This window comes from Chiloscyllium plagiosum, unplaced genomic scaffold (assembly GCF_037043375.1).
Source record: "Chiloscyllium plagiosum isolate Xiang-an unplaced genomic scaffold, Cpla_swu_hap1 HiC_scaffold_3, whole genome shotgun sequence".
Lineage (NCBI taxonomy): Eukaryota > Metazoa > Chordata > Chondrichthyes > Orectolobiformes > Hemiscylliidae > Chiloscyllium > Chiloscyllium plagiosum.
In genome coordinates this window covers 133921500-133943427 of record NW_028270141.1, presented here as the reverse complement: position 1 = coordinate 133943427, position 21928 = coordinate 133921500, and the positions used below count along the sequence as shown (strand labels likewise).

The window sequence follows — 21928 nt, the reverse complement described above, 5'->3', positions numbered from 1 at the left end:
GGATATATATTAGATAGCAATGAATTCGGAGAGCTATGGAGATAGGGTTGGAGAATGAGACGAGACGAGTAGTTCTTTCAGGAGCCAGTACAGACAAAACAGACATAACTATTTCTGTGCTGTAAAAATCTGATTCAGGGATTACAGTCAGGGGCACATTCTGGTGGGCACATCATACCACATCTCCATAGCTGTTGTGTAAGAAATGCCCCAGCTTGCTGACGATCTAACAACAGCAGGACAGCAGATGCCTTCTCAGCTACAAGTAGGAGAGGACCCTGTGCAATCTGTGATTAAGCATTTTATTCAAATACACAAGCAGGCACAAAAATAGCAGACAGGTGTGACTGAGGAACAAGGAAACCTGATTCAACTGTTACAGGACTGCAGCAGCACTGCTTTCATCTAGCTGCCTAAATGATGCCTGCAGTCTGCCTCCCTCAGACATGCACTCAGTGAATCCCTTTCTCACTGCCATTATGCTATGACCTCCTCAGCCCTTCCTGTCTACTCTGGATTCCAGCATCTGCAGTTTTTTTGTCTCTAAATGATGCCTGCAAGTTGCCTACAACAGGACACACAAAGCCAGCCTAGGCCCTCATGCCCAAGGTTCCTGACTAAAACTCAAGGTGAATGCGCTCCACAGTAGGGAGGTGCTCTCCATCCCAGCTGTGAACCCTGGCACTGCACAGAGATGGAACAGGAGGGAAAGGAAGAAGACCACCTTCTGATAGCACAGTGTCACTTGTGCCACTTCATTAATAATATGTTCTCACATCTGTAAATGGACATTTGCCATTCATTATGAGTGAGGAAATGACTGTCTAGCAGCAAATGCAAACTTGAAGGTACACAAGATTTCATGTTCCAAGGTCTGACATGAATAGCTCTTGTTTTTTGGGAACTTGGTCTAGGAGCTTGCAACTTTGTTAACAAGGCTGAGTCTTTCCAGGCTTCAATACAATAAGTGTGCATCACAGTCATTAGTAGGATTGATTCCTGATGTTGCATCATGTGGTCAAGAGTGCTTGGGGCCAAGATTTGTGGTCCACATAGTGGTTAATGCCAGATGTTCACATACAACATTTAGTGGTGTCAAAGAACAATACAGCATAGGAACAGACCTTTCAGTCAATCAAGCCTGAGCCAACACTTACGAATCAGATTACCTACATTCTATTGCAAATCTATAATATATATATTTATTACAATCAACAGGGGTACCAGCACTGATCCCTGTGAAACACCACTGATTACAGATCTGCAGTCAGAAAAACATCCTTCCATCACTACTCCATGTCTTCTATGAAAGCTCACCACGGATCCCATGTGAGTTCATGTACTATTTCATGTACTATGCCATGAGGGACCTTGTCAAGAGCCTTGTGAAAGTCCATGTAGATAACATCCACCACACAGGTTTCAATCATCTTTGTAAGTTCCTCAAAAAACTCAATTCTTGGTACCATTCATCTGTATTGTATGGATGCATGTGTAATGTCCTTTTGTAGGGCCTCATCCCTTCAAAGTGAAGTCCTCCTCCAACTCACTGCAATTACCCTGTCCACTTCAGGCATGGTGACAGTCATTTTCAGCTCCATTGAGCACTTGTTATTTGCATAACCATTGAAGGAAACTTTGGTTGCATATCAAACAGTGAGCCCAAGGCTCAGCCTGAAGTACAGCACTTTCTCCTTTTTTTTTTCAAACAAAGTTATACGAAATGAGTCCCTTTGAAATCCTGCCATGGTTAACAAAACAAGGGTTGCATTAAAAAGTGTTCTGTGATATAATCATTGTGTTACTAATAAGTTGCATCTATGAAGAGATATTTGAGGATTTAAGATTATTAAAAGTAATAATAAATGATAGATTTTTCCTTTGTTAATGGGAAATTTCAAACCTTGACAAACAAAAGAAACCAAAGGCAGTTTACAGAAAATGATTAAAAAGACAGAATTATTTGGCACAGAATGCTAAGGCAACTCTAGTATTTTTGAACACCCAAAATCACATGCAAGTTTCTCATTTAAACAAAAACACTTACTATGAACTAAAAAACAAAAGTCCTTCCACATTAGTAATAACGCAAGTTTGGTGAATCCTTCAGCATCATATTCCACAACACCTCTGGAAAAGAAAAGAAAAAAAATTAGTACTGCTGAATCAAAGGAGTATGAAGGAAGTAAAACAAATTTACAAGAATGAAAACAGAAGCATGAGGTATAGCCATCAGCAAACGGATAAATTGAAAAGATTGAAGAGTGATCTCATAAATGTCTAAAACTATGAAAATTATTTTAAAATTATGGTAGACTCAGGGGCAGTAATTTTAGACTCCAAAAGGGGCAGGAATTAAGGTGGGCAGGTGTACCAATTCTTCACTTCTGTCTCCTCCCTGAATTGTTTTCCTGGGGGTTGGATGTAGTAAAAGGGGTGTTTTAGGGCTACCCGATTAGAGTCACCGAGCAGCAAACAAGAGGTCCAGAGCTCCAGACACAGTCAAAGATCATTTCTGCCTGGGCTTAGCAACAGCCTCAGATTCTGATGAAACCAATTCTCATCATAATGGTAGCTTAACTCAAAAGGACTTTTAGTTTTGGAAAGATTGGAGTACTGCGTTGCTGAGCCCTCTTCCTCACTTATCTGCTATGGCATCCTGATGCTGGTTTCAACTTGGGGAGCCCTGTATTGGCTCTCTAGCTTTAAAAGCTCACCATGTGCCATTGCCACAGCAAATCAGACTGCAAATTGGAGGAACAACATCTCATCTTCTGCCTGGGCAGCCTACAGCCTGGAGGATTCAACACAGTTCTCCAATTTCAAATAACCTCATTTCCCAAACCCCGACTCCCTTCCCAGCCCCTCCACCTCTCTTCCATTCCTCTGATGACCCTTCCTACAAGCTACCGACCGGATTCATTCCTCCCATCGACCAGCCAGGTCATACCCTCTACTTATGTTCACCTATCCCTACCTTACAACCATGTCCTCTCCCCACCCAAAACCCTCCCCCACCACTGCCACCCACCCCCCTTACCTGCAGCTCCCCTAACACCCACCCCCAGACCTGAAATGTTGACTTCTCCACCTCCTGATGCTGCCTGGCTTGCCATGTTCTTCCAGCCTCCTGCTTGTCTACCTTGGAATCCAACATCTGCAGTTTTTTTTGTCTCTGAAAAACTCATCTTCACTGGACAGCCACCTGAATTAATTAAAAGATTATGACGGTATGTTGGGAATCTGGAGTTCTCCAATTAACCCTGAGCGCGATATGGGCAGGGCGGGACAGGATAGCTACCTAGAGACAGTCTCCCAACAACACGTCACATGAGAACAGGTATAGGCCATTCAGCATGTCAAGCCTGTTTCACCATTCAGTTAGATCATGGCTTATAATCTACCTCCAAGCGACTTTTCTATATTCCTTGATGCTATTAGGTCTCAAGAAATCTACAAAAATCTCATTGACCAAGCATCTACAGTTCCCTGGAATACGGATATTCAAAGATTCATTACAAAGAATGAAGAAATGCCTTCCTACACCATTCCTGAGATTACATCACCTGGTTGTAGACTCATCAGCCAGTGGAAACCTCCTTTCTAGATGCACTATTACGCCCATAACGAAGATGCTTCATATTTAATATTTCTTTGAAGACTTATCTTTTGAAGGATTGCGGGAAAAATTGATTTACATCCAGTTTTGTAGAAATGTTTGAAGTTATTTTTTCAAAAACAGGTAGTTGAAACATCACTGTGAATGTTGTAGATTTTCTTTAAAAACAAAGTTTCCTGAAAGTCGCATGACTGGGTTACTCTGCTGCAGAGTTGAGAGTGTGGTGCTGGAAAAGAACAGCAGATCAGGCAGCATCCGAGGAGCAGGAGAATCGACGTTTCGAGCATAAGCCCCTGATGAAAGGCTTATGCCTGAAATCAGTCATTCCTGATGAAAGGCTTATGCCTGAAATACCAATTCTCCTGCTCCTCAGATGCTGCCTGACCTGCTGTGTGTTTCCAACACCACACTCTCAACTCTGATCTCCAGCAGCTACCGGCTTCACTTTCTACTTATTTTGCTGCAGACCCCTGCTGGGGTTTTGAACAGTGACTGGATGGAGAATACTTAGATATCTGGAAATAGTTGGGGAACAAGAAGCTTATGAGGAAAGACCGACACAATGCTTCACTAGAATATCTATTCAGATTATGTGCACAAATCACAGTGAAGTTTGAATTCAGAACCCGGATAGTCAAAAATGTTTCAAATCGTAATAATGGTGGAGAAAATACATATATTTTTATCCAAATTCAAACTGTGCAGTATAAATATTTAAGAAAGGAAATTTCATCTGGCAAATTGTTTTCATGGAAAATAACTGAAATTCCAAATATTTCAGCAGCCGAAAGGTTATGACACAGATATTTATAACATAAAAACCAACATTCCTTCAAATACACCACCCATTTCCATCCATGGTCCTCAAATGCTTCCAGTAACAGGCTTTAAATTTCTGCTACATTAAGCAGAGGATTGCTGACTATTACCTCTTTTACCTCACCCTCGAACTGTATTTTTGCATAGTTTTGGCAAATTAACTGAATTCATTCACATGTCTGAGTAATTTTGCAATGCTGTAATAAAGAAACTCAATGGGATGAATAATGTACTATTCGTATTATGGTGTAACAGCCATTAATACTAAGGCACTTCTAACATAAGATTGCGATGCAATGCTAGAGCAGCTCATTTGAATTTTACACAAATTGATAAAGCATTGAGGTGTACAAGTGTAAAGAGAAGGAAACTTCTCAAAAGCAACTCTTAAAAGGGGTTCTACTCACTCTTATAGGTACGTAACTATTCCAAAGACCAAAAGATTGCAGATTGCCTGAAAAGATGAATTTTAAACTCCAAGGTAGGTTTGAACTAGAATAAGAATTTTTTTTAGGATCAGCTTTATTGTCACATACTCCAATGAGTGAAAAGTGTACAAGTCCCTGCTTACGGTGCAATCTTAGGTACAAAGATCCCTAGGTACAGCTTTTTCAATTACAGTTCTTGGAAAAATAGAAGTAAAAGAAGTCCAGCATTGCAGATTTTAGGAATAAATTATAAAATTATAAAATGGAGGAAAAAAATGGTTCAGAAATGGTTCTTCTGACCCAGTCTATGCTGGCACATAGCTTCCAGTCTGCACTGGGCCTTGACTCCAGATCACGCCCAGCTTCACCTCAGGGTTCCCGAGGCTGGGAGATTGTTCTGCTATCAACTCAAGACTGGAAGTCCACACCAAGAGACCACTATGTACCATCTGCAGACTACCATGGTGGGCTGCTAGGAGATTGTCACACCAGGCCACGCTGGGCTGAGAAGACTCCATGCTGGGCCAGCAGAATGCCACGTTTGATTAGATTAGATTCCTTACAGTGTGGAAACACGCCCTTTGGCCCAACAAGTCCACATCAACCCTCCGAAGAGTAACCCATCCCCTTCTGACTAATGCACCTAACACTATGGACAATTTAGCATGGCCAATTCACAATCTTTGGATTGTGGGAGGAAACTGGAGCACCCAGAGGAAACCCACACAGACACAGGGAGAATGTGCAAACGCTACACAGTTGCCCGAGGCTAGAATCGAACCTGGGACCCTGGTGCTGTGAGGCAAAGTGCTAAACACTGAGCCACCGTGCCACCCTGAATTAAAACAACGACCAAACCAGATATGCCAAGCATCGCTCACTTGCAAACCGCAGCGCTACGCTATTGTTGGGCTAAGAGAATGTCATGCTAGGCCAGAAGGCCACCAAGCCTGTGCTTGGTTCATTGGAGTGGAGTGTGAACTAAAAGTCTTAAAAATCCTACAAGGTCTCAAACTACTTACACAAATTTTAACAACGTGCTCTCTGATGTCATGTTAGTGAGTACAACCTGTAAAGCAGCTGCGTGGCTTCAATTTTACAGTATTTTAAAGTAAAGAATGCATGGATTAGGGTTAGCATTTTCCACTGTTTGGAAAAACTCAGCTGATAAAAGGAGCGAGGAGGCTGGACCATTAGGTAATTATCTTCACAGCACTGTTTGTAAGCCAGGAGCAGGAGTGCTTCCTTTATATCCGAAAAGCTACTCTCTTTATAAATTAATTGGAGGACTTTTCCCCACCTACAATCCACCAATCTCCAACTCCTCTCATTGTTCTTGATTTCTCCCTCCAGCTTTTTCGCCTATATTGCTCTTCCAATTTCTCCCGGACATCTCATCCCTCTACGATTTTCCTCCCTACACCCACCTGCTCTCTTCAACATTTGGTCATTTACTCCAATATCTGTATGCTTGATGTTAAATTTTATTTGATAACGATTCTGTGAAGCACCTGGGGATGTTTTACTACATTCAAAGTGCTATACAAATGTACGTTGTTGCTACTGCTATACATTTTATAAGGAGGATAGAGAAGAGACAACATAATTAATACAATTTTAAAAGGGATGCAGAGACAGAGACGTTGGGTGAATTTTTAATGCAACAGGCTAAGTTGAAATGGCTATTAGATATGCATGGGATTCTTGGCTTTGGAATGGATGTTAAGTATTTGGAAAAGACGTAGGAGAGATGTACTAGAAAGCTACATCAGATGAGGAACTTCAGTAAAGTGGTAAGACTGGGCAAATTAAGCTTGTTCTACTTGGAACAGAGAAGGTTGAGAGGTGATTATATAAAGAGGTGTCAGGAATTACGAATAGCTGTAATAAAATGAAGATAAAATATTCCTAGGGGCAGAAGGCTTCAGTGACCACAGAAGGTAAACTAAGTGATTTGCAAAAAAAAAAGGCAGCAGAAGGGGGAATAAAATTTCTTATGATTTGGAGATGCCAGTGTTGGACTGGGGTGTACAAAGTTAAAAATCACACAACACCAGGTTATAGTCCAACCGATTTAATTGGAAGCACACTAGCTTTCGGAGCGCCGCTCCTTCATCAGGTGGTTGTAGAGTACTCCACAACCACCTGATGAAGGAGCGGCACTCTGAAAGCTAGTGTGCTTCCAATTAAACCTGTTGGACTATAACCTGGTGTTGTGTGATTTTTAAAATTGCTTAGTGAGCTTCTGTAAATTGGAATGCCCTACCTGAAAGGTTGATTAATTCACATCCAAGAATAACTTTCAAAAGGTGAGTTAGGTAGTATTTGAGGAGTAAGAATTTACAGGATATATGGAAAAAGTGGAGAAACTTATTTAAATGGGTTGATCTTTCAACAGCTGACACAGCAGATGGGCCAAGTAGCCTACCCACGTGGTATATCATTCAAAATTCAATGAAATGCCCAATAACAGCTGATATAGACAGAGTAATCTCACAGAGTAATCCAAACTCATTTCACCCATACAAATAACTGAATACTTACTTGATAAAGTATCCCAGAAACACCTGTAGTACTCAAAGCCTTCAAAGGTCAAATACTTATAGGGTTATCATACCTAGAAATATTTAAATCTAGGTCTCAGAATACAGCCAGACAGAGCAGAGACTCAGGCAGCCACCATGACAATATTAGTGCCTCTGATGGTCTCTCCTGACTGAGCACAAGAAAATTACTGTGCCATTTCCATTCCTACAGGCAGACTGTGAAATCCAGCAACCATCCTCCTTACACCCTCCTCCAGATGGAGAAGAAATATCGTTAGAAAGCAAAAGGCATGTACCACACTCTTTCAGAAAGGATGGGCAACTATCATTTCATTTCAAACAACACAGTAGTGATAGAATAGGTTGAAACTGCAGAGGAAGAATGAACAGCAATAATTAATGATTTTGCAGGTAATTAACATGAAAGGTTACGTGTTCAGCATAATTGGCCTTTCTGGTATTATTTCTTTCAGTATAACTATTCTTATCTCGCGCTCAGATGTATGCTCCAAAGTGCAAGGGGACTTTCAAATCCTTGTTACCCCAATTTAATGCCAATTCAGATCATGACAAGGACCTAGCAAAGTGGCTGAATATTCCCAAACCCTGACAGCCTCTTTTACTGAGAGCATCTGGATTGATGTTCAGATGGTCCAGTTGCTTTTTGGAGCCTACTCCCAAATGAAATATTTTTCGAGGTGTTAATAATACCCAACAACGTGTAGACACATTGTAATGCTCCAGGCTGATCTATTGAGCATAGAAGACATCAAATGCTCTGAATGTCTTCATGGGGATTGTTCTGCACTTTCAAGTTTACGAAAAACAGTGATAGGGAAGAAGGTGAACGAAGAAAAAATGGATTAGAAGGAGAAAGTGAAAACAATTCGAAATGGATCAGAATATTGCATCATCAGCTCTTGTAGGGCAATAACCTTTCACATATTCTGGATCTGATCAAAAAGTAATGACCAACAAATCAAGGTGAAAATATTTTCAAGTCTGCTGCTGCAAATTATAATTATGTCTTTTCTCAGAACTATAAAGAGAATTGCATAAGTTATCCTGTAATAACAATCAATTGTATCAAAATATAAACTTACGTTCCAAAGTGACTTAGAAAGGCTGCAATATACTCTCTTCGTCTGTGATAACCCTGAATGATATACTGCACCTTGGTTTAAATAAAGCAAAAATGAATGGAAATTAAAATATCAGCAAGCCAAATAAAGACAGTAAGTTCATATTTATCATAATATATATGATAAATTTTTTGAAGCAAACTATGAAATGAACTTTGCAAGACATATTAAGATGTTAGCACAGGAAAACAGCATTTCATTATCTCATTCAAACTAGCAGCATTAAATATGACTCGACCCACTGTTCTGCATAGAGAGAAGTTCAAGGTTGGGACGGGGGGGCGGGGGGAAGAGTTTTGGGGAGGTGTGCAGGTGCTGGGCCAGTTTGCTGAAATCTAGATATTTTTTAAATAGGTAAGCATGTTATTAAATTTCATTAAGAAAATAAAAATAGCATACAAGTAGAAAAAAATTATTCTGAAGAAAGATTATCAACCAGAACACTGTCACCATACAGTACTGGGTATGCGGAGTAAAGTTTCAGCAAAAGCAGTTAATGAACTTGTCTATAAAGATATAGCTACATAAGATTGAAAATAGTGACAATATGTGATAAGAAATTATTAAATTTTAAACTCATTTATGGGATGTGAGCATCATTGGCCAGATCAGTACAGGTAGTTCTTCTATAACACCGGAGTTGCATTCCAGCAAAACCTCACACAGTAGAAGATCGCTTAATAGAAACCATGGGGCGTATGGGAAAAGTGGGGTTAAGGGCAGACCAGCAAAAAATATCACTCATGATCGCTCAAAAATCACTCAAAAGTCTAACACAAAGTATAGCACAGTCTGAATGAAGGTTAAAATCATATTTATTAACAAAACAAAAGTAAATTTAACACAGTACATTTAAACAATGTAAGAAAGCTGCTCTCTGCACAGTACCTCTCACAGAAAGCTGCAGCTGACATTGACGCATGCACACAACAACGTGGTGCCTTCAGCGCAGACATCAGCACAAGCACAGAATGAAGTGCATGAACTGATCCCTGCTGAAATCGCGCTATTGTGAACAGAAGTAAGCTTTCTCGAAAATATAGTTCCCTAATTTTTCAATGATGTTATCGCCGAATTGCACTGCTGGAATGCCCACTATCCAAGAACTACCAGTGTTTATTAGCCATCCCTAACTGCCTTGGGGAAGATTGTTAATTGCGTCTTAGAACTGAAGCGGTCCTTTAGCAATTTCTTTACACAGTTTATGATTGCTGCTTTGCTGACTGAGGTAAAATAACTTGTAAAGAAACTAAGTGGCCGTTAGTATGAAGGGTTAGTTATATTGGGGGTGAGTAAGGAAGTAATAAGAGGACAAATGAGATAAATTATAAAGAGTAGGACAGAGAGAAAAAATAGTACACAATCTACTATTCAAGCAGATTTTTTTTAAACAAATGAAAACAGAAGGTATGAACATTGAACAGGAGATTGAAATTATACAAAGAGGCTCATATTGGAACAAAACCGCAACACATACTTGATAGATTCTACGATTCTTTTGGCATTGTTAAATTCTATTACTGCAAACAACTGGAGTAGTGATGCTGATAGACTTAATTCTAGCCTGCCTGTAAATGGAGTGAGCATTATAACCTGACAGTAATTTCTTCCACAATTCTCTGATTTCAGTCACTACCTTTTCAGGAACAAACCGCATATATGAACCTAATATTCCTCTTTCAATGGACAACAAATGATGTGTATTCAGTACTGTTCAATATTTATTGTGTGGTGAACTAATGGGCGGCACGGTGGCCCAGTGGTTAGCACTGCTGCCTCACAGCGCCTGTAGACCCGGGTTCAATTCCCGACTCAGGCGACTGACTGTGTGGAGTTTGCACATTCTCCCCGTGTCTGCGTGGGTTTCCTCCGGGTGCTCCGGTTTTCTCCCACAGTCCAAAGATGTGCGGGTCAGGTGAATTGGCCATGCTAAATTGCCCGTAGTGTTAGGTTAAAGGGGTAGATGTAGGGGTATGGGTGGGTTGCGCTTCGGCGGGTCGGTGTGGACTTGTTGGGCCGAAGGGCCTGTTTCCACACTGTAAGTAATCTAATCTAATCTAATTTTCAAGCAAACTGCCATGACCCTTGTTAGCACAGATAAGGAGCAAATACTTTCAGCTCAGCAATTAATTTCTGTGACCTTTTTCAACATGCATTCTGAGAATGTAAGTGTATTTTGCAAGACAAATTTATTATCTATCCCTAGTTCCCTTGTAATAATGAATCTTCTCTTTACCCTTGTGGCAAATGATTTGAGTGGATTGCTAGAGCATTTCAGTTAAGATTCAAACATACATACTATTGGAGTCACATATCAGCTGGACTTCTAAAGTTTCTTTCCCTAAGGGAAATTTGTGAATTGTTTGAAATTTTGCAATCATGGTCACTTTTACTGCTACCTAATTTATAGGAGCAACAATTATTTATTTCTAGTCAATCCTCCTATTTGATTTGATCCAGACCAAATTGTTTTGAATTTTTCATTTGGGGGGAAGCATTTGAGAAAAATTAAGAACAATGTTCAACAAGTGTCGTCTTCAGTGGGCTAAATTTCAAGCTTGTAAGAAAAACAAAATCAGGAAATGAAATACTTTCAGTAGATGCATTTCTGAAAAGCATGTACACAGATTATGTTAGATACATGATCTGTTAATTTTAAATAAGGTGAGATTATCCTTATAAGTACAAACTACTGGCAAATTAACTTGCCAATGAGATTCATTTTGACTATTTATCTCAAATTAGAACATTTGTTGGAGAGAGTCTTTCATCTTATCTATCCTGACTGGACTTAAACCGATACTGTGTACACATACTGATGGCATAGATCAATGAACAGATGAATAAGCTTCAATAGCTACATAGTAAATTCCTAATCTTAGTCATACTGTTACTGTGTAGTGCTGAACTCAGACCAAATGATTATCGTCAGGGCAACACGTGGCCATTTTCTGAGTGGAGCTAGGAGAGCTAGTTGAGAAGAATAAAGAGAACGATGAGCTATAGGAATATCCAAATTAGAACCAGACATTTGACCTTTCAATCCTGCCCCATCATTCTATAAAATCAAGGTTCATCTGTCTGTGCTCCAAATTCCACATTCCCATACACCCCAATAACCTTTGATTCCACTGCTAAGCAAGAATATACCCAGTTCCACCGTAAAAATATTCAAACACACTGGCTCCACTGTCTTCTAGAGGGAGAAAGTTCCAAAGTCACATAAATCTCTGAGAAAAATTTCCTTCAATGTCATTAAATGGCAACCATGATCCCCAATTTTAAAACTGTGCCCCTAGTTTTGGATTAACTCATGAGATTAAACTTCCTTTTCATGTCTACTTAGACAAGATCATTCAGAAACTTGAATCAAACCAAACTTATTTTACTGAATTCTAGTGAGGACAAGCCCAATCTATCCTCATCTTTCCTCATAAGTCAACCCTCTCATTCCAGGGATCAACTAAGTAAACATCCTCTGAACCATCTTCGTTACATTATAGCTTTCCTAAAAAAGGGAGATCAAAACTGCACTCAGTAATTAAGGTGTGGTCTTACCAATGCCCTGTATATTTAGGGTTAAATTATCTCATAACAAAGCCTTGTATTCGATTTTTCAGATTCCACTGGCTTTCCAATTACTTGCTCTACCTAATACTACCTTTCTGAAACTCATGCGCTGGATCCCTATGCACCTCAGAATTCTGCAATCATTCTCCATTTTAGTAATACTATGCACTTTTGTTCTTCTTGCCAAAATAAATTTCTACATATGTTCCCCATATTAAACTCCATCTGCCAAAAAGTTTCTCATACCGAATCTATCAGACTGCATTTGTGTTACAGGGCAACCCTTGGGTCTGTACAATCGTTTTCTGCGGTTTCAGTAACCCAAAGTTTACTGTGGCCTTGACATATTTTTGGGAACCTCCCAGAACCAGAGACCTGGGGGCTGCCGGGAAGGTAAATTTCCCATTTAAATGAATGGGTTCACTTCGATCCGGAGTTTCAGGCTTCCGTGATAGGTTTAGGATTGTATCTCCTGTGGGTACGGGGGTCTACTGTATTTCATTTCTCATTTATCTTTGTGCTTTTCTGCAAATTTAGCCATCATCCCTTCAATCCATTCTTCATATAAAAATTGAGCCACAACACGAGTGCCTGTACTTATCATATTTCGCCAATATGAAAGGGATGCACATACGCATTCTGTTTTCAGCCAGACAGCAAAATCTTCTATCCACGCTAATATGTTTCCCTGTACAATGAGGTCCCACTCGACACAACAGCTTTTATGTGCAATCTTGTCAAGAGCTTACTGAAATCCATCAACAGACTTCCTTTCACCGAGAGAGTACGTTACTCCTTCAAAAAGTTTCGATAAATGGGTTAAACAGATTTCCCTTTCACAAAATCATGTTGACTCTTCATGGTTACCTTAATCTTTTCCATGTGCCCAGTCATAATCTCCTTGATGATTGATTCTAACACTCCCATCCCCATGACCAAACTACCACACTTTCTTGTTTTTTGTCATTCCCTTTTGTATCGGGGAGTTATATGTGTTACTTTCCAGTCTAATGGAAACTTTGTAGGATCTAATGGAATTTGGAAAGTAAATGCATTGTTCATAAGCCACTCTAAGGTGCTATGATGAAGACCATCAAGGCTTGGAGACTTATCAAGTGCCGCTATATCAGTTTGCTCAGTACTACTGGTGATTATAATTTCATAAGGTTCCTTCCTTTCTTCAACCCCTTGATTTAGAGGTTTTGCTGGGATCATTTTTCTGTATCATCTATAGCAAAAACAGAAGCAAAATATTTATCATTACATGTGCAATTTCTTTGTAATCTGGTACTAATCACTCTCTAAAGGGTCAACACTCACTTTATTTACTTTATTCCTTTTTAGCTAACTATAGAAAACCTTGCCACCCGTCTTTCCATGTCTAACTAACTTCCTTTCACGCTCTTAATGAACTTATAAGTCATTTTTTGCTGTTATTTGCATTTTGACCTGTCGTCTGACCCGCCCTATATCTTTGTGTAATCACATACCTTTCCCTTACATATGATGTTCTCCTTAACTTCTTTAGTTAACCTCAGATGGTGGATCTTCATATTGGAGTTTCTGTTTACTGTAGGAATTTTTATTTACAGTTGGAACGCATTTTTTGCATGTACTCTAAAATATCTCCTAAATGTCTGCAACTAATGTTTCTATCGATCGATCTCCTGGTTAAGTATGCCAGTTCACTTCAGTGAGCTCAGCTTTCATGCCCATGCAGTTATTCATTCTTAACTTCAAAATTTGTGTCTTAGATCCAATCTTCTGCATTTCAAAATTGATTTAAAATTCAATCATATTCTCATTGCCACTCATTTGGAGTGATTTTACATTGAGATTAGTGGGCGGCACGGTGGCACAGTGGTTAGCACTGCTGCCTCACAGCGCCAGAGACCTGGGTTCAATTCCCGCCTCAGGTGACTGACTGTGTGGAGTTTGCACGTTCTCCCCGTGTCTGCGTGGGTTTCCTCCGGGTGCTCCGGTTTCCTCCCACAGTCCAAAGATGTGCAGGTCAGGTGAATTGGCCATACTAAATTGCCCGTAGTGTTAGGTAAGGGGTAAATGTAGGGGTATGGGTGGATTGCGCTTCGGCGGGGCGGTGTGGACTTGTTGGGCCGAAGGGCCTGTTTCCACACTGTAAGTAATCTAATCTAATCTAATTACTAATAAACTTTATATTGTATAATGTGACAGGATTTAGCATAGCCTAATAAGGGTCAGTTCCAGAATGTGTTATTAAGAAATTGCCTCAAATATATTTCATAAACTCCTCATTAAGGCTACTATTATTAATCAAATGTTTCCAGTTTACATGTAGATTAAACTCATCCATCACTATTATTGTACTTTATCACAAGTGTTATGGACTAGGCCAGACCCCCTCAAAACATTTCAAGAAGATAGCCCAGACCCTAACTTTGCTAGTTGTTTTAGGCAGGTGTAGAGTGGATATTCCAGGAGAGAATCCGCTGGTCAAACCACTTAGTTGTAAACAATACAGCATTTATTTACAAGATTATTGAATGAAACACCAACAACTGCAAACAGTTTACCGAATAACTTAACTTCTCCAAGAACCCAACAGATCATCCTAACTTAATGATGCTGTTCCAAATGCTTGTAACAATCCCCAAAAACAGCCCTTGGCACAAAAGGTAAAATCAAACACCAGTTCTTACAGGATAGAAGGCAGAGAGAGAGAGAGAGAGAGAGAGAGAGAGAGAGAGAACCAAGCTGGACCTGCTTTTTTGGGTCCAGCAGCCTTTCTTCACACTACTGCTAAAAAAACCAAACGGGAGAAAAGCAGAGCTGGGAGAACGGGCCACACCCTTTTCATTGTACAAGGGTTTCTTTTTAAAACTTGAAAGCCTTCTGCCTGAGGGAATTTCTGGTAGCTATTATTAAATTGGCCCTAAAACCCTTCAATCTGCAGATTTTTCGGAGTCTGTATCATTTACAACCTCTCTGAAAAATACCAAGGACTGCATAACCTTGTTAAAGGAGCAGCTTCGTCACACATGCGTTCAATGTTTCTTCTTGTATATGGTGTCCTTCATTGTTAACACATTCAAAATATCAAATGGAAACAGATCTTGGTGGTTAAAACTGTGCTAACAATATTTCACAAGTGTTAATCAGATTTTCTATGTTCGTTTCATACATTCAGCATGTCGTTGTTACCTGGTCTGCCATTGTAATGTCCTTCAGAGAACACAGGCACACAGTTGGATTGCAGTTACATTTGAAAATTAATTAAAGATTGATGTTGGTGCAAGTTACATACTATACTGATATCAATCACATGGATACAAATAACAATGACTGATTTGCTTGAAAAGTAAGATCTGGCAGGGAGAAATTAAAGCCCCAACTCTGACTACATCGCAAATCAGCCAACAGCCTAGGAAAAGCAGAAACTGGTTCCTGACTTCTGTTCTTGAATTCTTCAATCTACCATAGAAGCCAGTTCCAACTGAATGCCTAAATAATCTCTACTACTTCAAAATAAAATACAACTGAATAATGAATTTCAACTTTAGTGTTACCTTATTATTGAGCAATTGGCAAACTTGTGGCACGTAATCAATGAGACAACCACCATTGGGAAACGCTGGGATATGGAGAGCAGAGGTCCCACCAAGCGCACTGTATACACAGAAGGAAAAATGTTGTTTACATTAAAATGTCATAACAATCAAGGGATATTATTGCTGAATAATTAAATTAAATGTCATTATAAAGATTATGGATCCCCCACGCCAAAACAACAAGAACTTGATTGCTCCTCAAATGGTTTGACTCTGAATTGAGTGAGAGGTAAAAGTTGGCAGCATTCATCAAATTTATATTGACTCAGAAGTGCCTGATGCTAATCAGCTTTCATAATGTGATGCAACAAGTGTTTTTTTGACCTGTGAAGAGCTGGAATTTCTTTCAGCTTGTTAAAGACTAGTTCTTCACAGCCACCTTTTAAAAAAAAAATGATTGAAAAATCTTTCTTTACAAAATTAGAAAGTTCCAAAAATATGAAAATATAGCACCATAACATCAAAAATAACAAACCCAACTACTATACTATTCTACAAAAGAAATCAAAACTACGCTTATTACAAATCAATAAATATAATTAATGTCGCTTAGTGCAACAAGACCAAAGCCCCAACCTTCGACAGCATGAATTATTAAACCCACATTTGTTCGAAATTCTTCCTCTCATGGCATTAGCTTTAACAGACCAAACCATCATGGCTAGACAAAAGTACTAATCAAAATGGCAGACAGATTTGCTTCCAAATAATTCAAAAAGGGCTGCCATGTCTTGTAAAAGTTGTTCATTTTCTAGTGCACCATATTTGTAAAATATCTAAAGAAATATGTTCCATCATTAAGTTATACCACCCTGACAAACCCAGTGGGTTCTCAGACATCCAGCACATCAGAATGTTGTTCCTCGCACAAAAAGTGAGAATGTTAAAAAGCTTTTTCCCCCATGTACATCTAAGCGAGGTAAATTCGGCAAACCAAGAAGCAAAGAGACCGGGTCTACCTTGACTTCGGTCCCCAAGACCCTCTCTATTACTCCTGCCACAGCACTCCAATACACACGAAGCAGGACCACTGACAATGAGTGAGGGTACCCATATTTGTTTTACATTTGGGGCACATTGAAGATGCTTTGTGCTTAATTTTCACAAGACGATCTGGGGCCAGATGAGCCCGATGAAGAATCTTTAACTGCATAGCACAGGTCCTATTACATCTTCACAGCTTCTTAATTTTTGCAGCAAAGAGATAGTCTCTTCCAATAATATTGGCTATTGTTTTATACTTTCACAACAAACAAATCGTTTGGTACTACTGAAAGCATTTACCTGTGGTCATTTGGACATGTTTGTACATTTTAATTATATTTTGCATGGTAATTCTAGATTATAGTCTCAAACTAGAGAGATGCAAACTATTCACATACATTTTATGATTGATATTTTGGGTAAAGATAGAACGTGAAGCTTTATCACAGCAAAATTAGATGCAATTGTGTATTAATTTTAATGCATTTCTTTCTTTTTAAGTAAAGCATTCAATAAGAAGCTGTCACAATTCCACTCTACATGAAATACAAACAAATTGCTGGAAAAATTCAGCAGGTCTGGTAGCATCTATTGAGAGAGAAAGTTAATGTTTTGAACTCAAAATGACTTTTCTATGGAACTAAGAGTTTCAGAATCATAGTGGACACAACACGTTATCTCTGTTTCACTCTCCCCAGATGCTGCAAGACCCACTAAGTTTCTCCAGTACTTTTAGTCTGCATTCTTTAAAATCTACAGTACTTTGCTGCCAGTCACATTGCTCTCTCTTGCTTTACTGGAAAGTGAAACAGTGATACTGATCTAAACTAGCCCTAGTACATGTTGGAAACTGAAACTGATATACAGAATATGAAGTCAGAAGTCACACGATACTAGATTATAGTTCAACAGGTTTATTCATAATCACAAGCTGATGAATGAGCAGCTCTTTGAAAGCTTGTGATTTTAAATAAACCTACTGGACAAGAATCTGGTGTCATGTGAAGGTTGGAACTGGGGTAAGGTGGCCAGGAGGGGAAATGAGGACTTCACCAGTTTCCTTCCTAATGAAGGGCTTTTGCCTGAAACGTCAATTGTCCTGCTCTTCGGATGCTGCCTGACCTGCTGTGCTTTTCCAGCACCATTCCAATCTGCACAAACAAAAAGTCCTGAGCACTTAAACAAATTGCCTGTGTTTGATAAACAATTAGAATTACTGAAAGTGTTAAAAACTAAATAAAATCTAAAAGAACTGCAGATGCTAAAAATCAGAAACAAAAACAGAAATTGCTGGCAAAGCTCAGCAGGTCTGGCAGCATCTGTGGAGAGAAATCAGAGTTAACGTTTCGGGTCCGGTGGCAGGTTGGGAAATGTTGGTTTTTATGCAAGAGATCGGGAAGGGCGAGGGACAGGTGGAGAAAAAGCCCAAAGTGAGAGAACAGTTGGACTGACAAAAGGAATGGATAATGATCAGGCTAGGAGGGTGAATAGCTGTTAACGGGGATTGTTAGTGGTTAACAATGGGTTGTGTGTAATAGTAGACCATGTGAGAAGGACTGGTGTGTGGGGGAAACAAAAAATGCTGGCAATCACAGCAGGCTAGGAAGCATCCATGAAAAGAAAGCAAGCTAATGTTTCGAGACTAGATGATTCTTCATCAAGTCTCCAGCACTTTTGCTTTCAGTACTAATTCTAGCATCTGCAGTCATTTGCTCCCATCTGGTGTGTGGAGATTGGGGTAAGAACATGGCCCGAAAATTGTTGAACTCGATAGAGTCGAGAAGGCTGTAGAGTTCTCAAGCGGGGAAAAAAAAACAGGTGTTGTTCTTCCAGCTTGAGCACTGCAACAAGCCTGTGACAGAGATGTTGGCTAGGTCAAAAGGTGTGTTGAAGTGGCAGGCAACTGGAATCTTGGGGTCTACTTTGCAGATAGGACACAGATGTTCTGCGAAGCAGTCACCCAGTTTAAGTGTTGTTTCACCAATGTAGAAGAGACCACGTTGTGAGCAGCAAATGCAGTAGAACCAGATTAATTTACATTGAATGAATCTCAATGTTGCACAAACATATCTCAGCAAGCAGAGGGAGTAGACAAATTCTGCCCAACAAAACTTAATACAAAGCAACCATTTCTGGGAATGGGTGGACAATGACATAAAAAGGATAAATATATTAATTGTGCAGTATAAATGCAGATGTAACCTCTTGCCTAGTTGGTGGATCATGTGCAATTTAGTACGATAAAATACTTTGGAAATCACAGGACAGATGTCACTCTGTCCTTTGGCTCCCCTCTAATTTCTTGAATAAGGATGACTGTTACCTCGAGCTCATGTACTGGGTTATGCCTTCCCATCCAAAACAGCCTAGCGCAATTAGCAGGACTTCTGAGGCAGAAGACACAATGCAGATGAAAAACTGTGCCTGGATCAGTGATGGGGGAATGACAGTATATAGTAAAATTTCATGTGGTGATGGGAATGGGATAACGGCTAAGGGCGAGGATGCCCAGAGGGAACATGGCCAAGGAGGAGTCCATATTGTGGTATGTGTATCTGAAACATAAGAATTTCATAGATCAGATATGGAAGGATAGCTGGGATCTGGGAGACACTCAAGCTCAGCAGGTTTGGTGGAAGGAACAAAATAAATATTAAAGCAATAGGAATGCTTGATCCTTTGACTCATATGTAGGCACTCAAGTCATAAGTAGTGCAAAATCTGTCAGTCTGGTGCATAGACTAAATTGGTTAAACTACTGCCACGCAGTTCATGTTCTGATTTGGGTAGAACTGGTCACTGTCACCCTTTTATTCTTGGAGAAAGTCAGATGTTACTGCAAGAACTATCCTAGTTAAAACAGAGTTGGGAATGTGGAGTTCTGTAGAGTATGTCCACACAATGCACCCAACCAATGCTCATATGCTGGTATAGGGCAAATGCCCTCGGAAAGGTTGGCACACGAGTGAGGGGAATGGACTAAAAATAACAGATGTATCAGTTGAAGACTTTCAAAAGTATTTAAATGTATCGCTGATGCTGCCCTAGATGCAGGGCAGAGCATTTGGGAATCTATTACCTCAATTATACAACAGAGAAGAGAAAGTGTGATGGACTATGCAGAACGAAAATGGGTGGAATATGTTCAGTTCAGGAAATGACAATGTGAACAGGGACAATCTGGAATTCTTCAAAAATGTTCAAGGAAGATATGGGGCTTGACCACCAGAAAACACCAAAATTGGACTTACCAGTAGGGCAAGTGTTACCCGACAGGCTCTCAAGGTGGGTGGTCAGGTGCAGAATTAGGCAGAAGCTACTGTAGCTGCCCTAGATCTCAGATTTAAATGTTTATGGCATAGAAGGAAGTCATTCAGCTCATTGTATCAAAGTTGGTCAATGAAGAGCCATCTACACAAATCCTGTTTTCTAATCTTTTGGCCCACAGCTTTGAGAGCAATGCAATGCAAGTGAATTCCTAAATAATGTTTATATGTTATGAGAGTTTCTGACTCAACTACCCTTTTAGGCAGTGAATTCCAGGTTCCAATCATAGTTTGGACTGAAGGGTCTGTTTCCATGCTGAACATCTCTTTGACTCTATGACATAGATTACAAAAACAATGTATTCTCAACTCCCTTTTTAGACTTCCACATCTTACTTTAAATCTAAGCCTGCTAGTTACTGACTCTCCACTAATACATAAAGTAATTGTTTTTTTAAATGCAATTTTTGTCTCTCATACTGATATTTATTTTGATTAGGTCCCCTCTCAATCTTTGCTGATTAAAGGAAGACAAACTCAGCCTACCCAATCTTCTCTTATACCTAAATCTCCTCCACACGCCATCGAGTGTAATCACCTCTTTCCTATAACGTGATGATCAGAATTGCAAACAGTGCTCCTGTTGTAGCATAATCAGCATTTTACACAGTTCCAGCATTACCTCATTGTCCTTGTATTCTACGCCATAGAGTCAGAGATATACAGCATGGAAACAGATCCTTCGGTCCAACTCGTCCATGCCGACCAAATATCCTAACTCAATCTAGTCCCATTTGGCAGCACTTGACCCATATCCTTGTAAGCCCTTCTTATTCGTATGAGGAGAAAGTGAGGTCTGCAGATGCTGGAGATCAGAGCTGGAAATGTGTTGCTGGAAAAGCGCAGCAGGTCAGGCAGCATCCAGGGAACAGGAACATCCTGTTCCCTGGATGCTGCCTGACCTGCTGCGCTTTTCCAGCAACACATTTCCAGCTCCTTCTTATTCGTATACCCATCCAGATGCTTTTTAAATGCTGCAATTGTACCAGCCTCCACCAATTCATCTAGCAGTTAATTCCACACACGCACCACACTCTTCGTGAAAAAGATGCCCCTTAGGTCCCTTTTATATTTTTCCCCTCTCACCCTGAACCTATGCCCTCTAGTTCTAGACTCTCACACCCCAGGAAAAAGACCTTGTCTATTTATCCTATCCATGCCTCCCATGATTTTAAAAACCTCTATAAGGTCACCCCTCAGCATCTGACGCTCCAGGGAAAACAGCCTCACTGTCTTTAGCCTCTCCCTAAAGCCCAAATCCTCTAATCCTGGCAACATCCTTGTAAATCTTTTCTGAAACCTTTTAAGTTTCACAATATCCTTCCAATAGGAAGGAGACCAGAATTGCATAATTGCAATATTCCAAAGTGGCTGAACGAATGTCCTGTACAACCGCAACATGACCTCTCAACTCCTATACTCAATGCTCTGACCAATAAAAAAAAGCACACCAAACACCTTCTTCACTATCCGAACTAGCTGCAATTCTACTTTCAAGGAACTATTATTCTGCACTCCAAGGTCTCTTTGTTCAGCAACACTCCCTAGGATCTTACCATTAAGTGTATAAGTCCTGCTAAGAATTGCTTTTCACATTTAACTGAATTAAACTCCATCTGCCACTCCTCAACCCTTTGGCATCTGATCAAGATCCCGTTGTACTCTGAGGTAATCTTCTTTCCTGTCCGTTACACATCCAATTTTGATGTCATCTACAAATGTACTAACTATACCTCCTATGTTCACATTTATATAAATGACAAAGAAAAATGGACCAGCACCGATCCCTGTGGCACACCACTGGTCACTGACCTTCAGTTTGAAAAGCAACCCTCTATCTTCGAGCCAGTTCTCCCTGTATTCCACGAGATCTAACCATGCTAACATGATTGAAAGCCTTATTGAAG

General features: G+C 39.9%; 2 protein-coding genes across 9 annotated transcripts in view; one reads left to right on the top strand and one right to left on the bottom strand.

Annotated features, from left to right (window-relative positions):
• Nucleotides 1-21928, bottom strand: part of babam2 (BRISC and BRCA1 A complex member 2) — a 213064-nt gene that overhangs the window by 24471 nt on the left and 166665 nt on the right. For all 4 annotated transcript variants that reach the window (XM_043687222.2, XM_043687226.2, XM_043687224.2 and 1 more), the window contains exons 8-10: nucleotides 15670-15769; nucleotides 8516-8586; nucleotides 2048-2130 (exon numbers count right to left, since the gene is read on the bottom strand). In XM_043687222.2, coding sequence (XP_043543157.1) covers nucleotides 2048-2130; nucleotides 8516-8586; nucleotides 15670-15769 — 254 coding nt within the window. The remainder of the gene's footprint in view (nucleotides 1-2047; nucleotides 2131-8515; nucleotides 8587-15669; nucleotides 15770-21928) is intronic.
• The window catches only part of LOC148151350 (uncharacterized), a 187918-nt gene that overhangs the window by 20571 nt on the left and 145419 nt on the right, over nucleotides 1-21928 (top strand). The gene's annotated exons all lie outside the window — the stretch shown is intronic.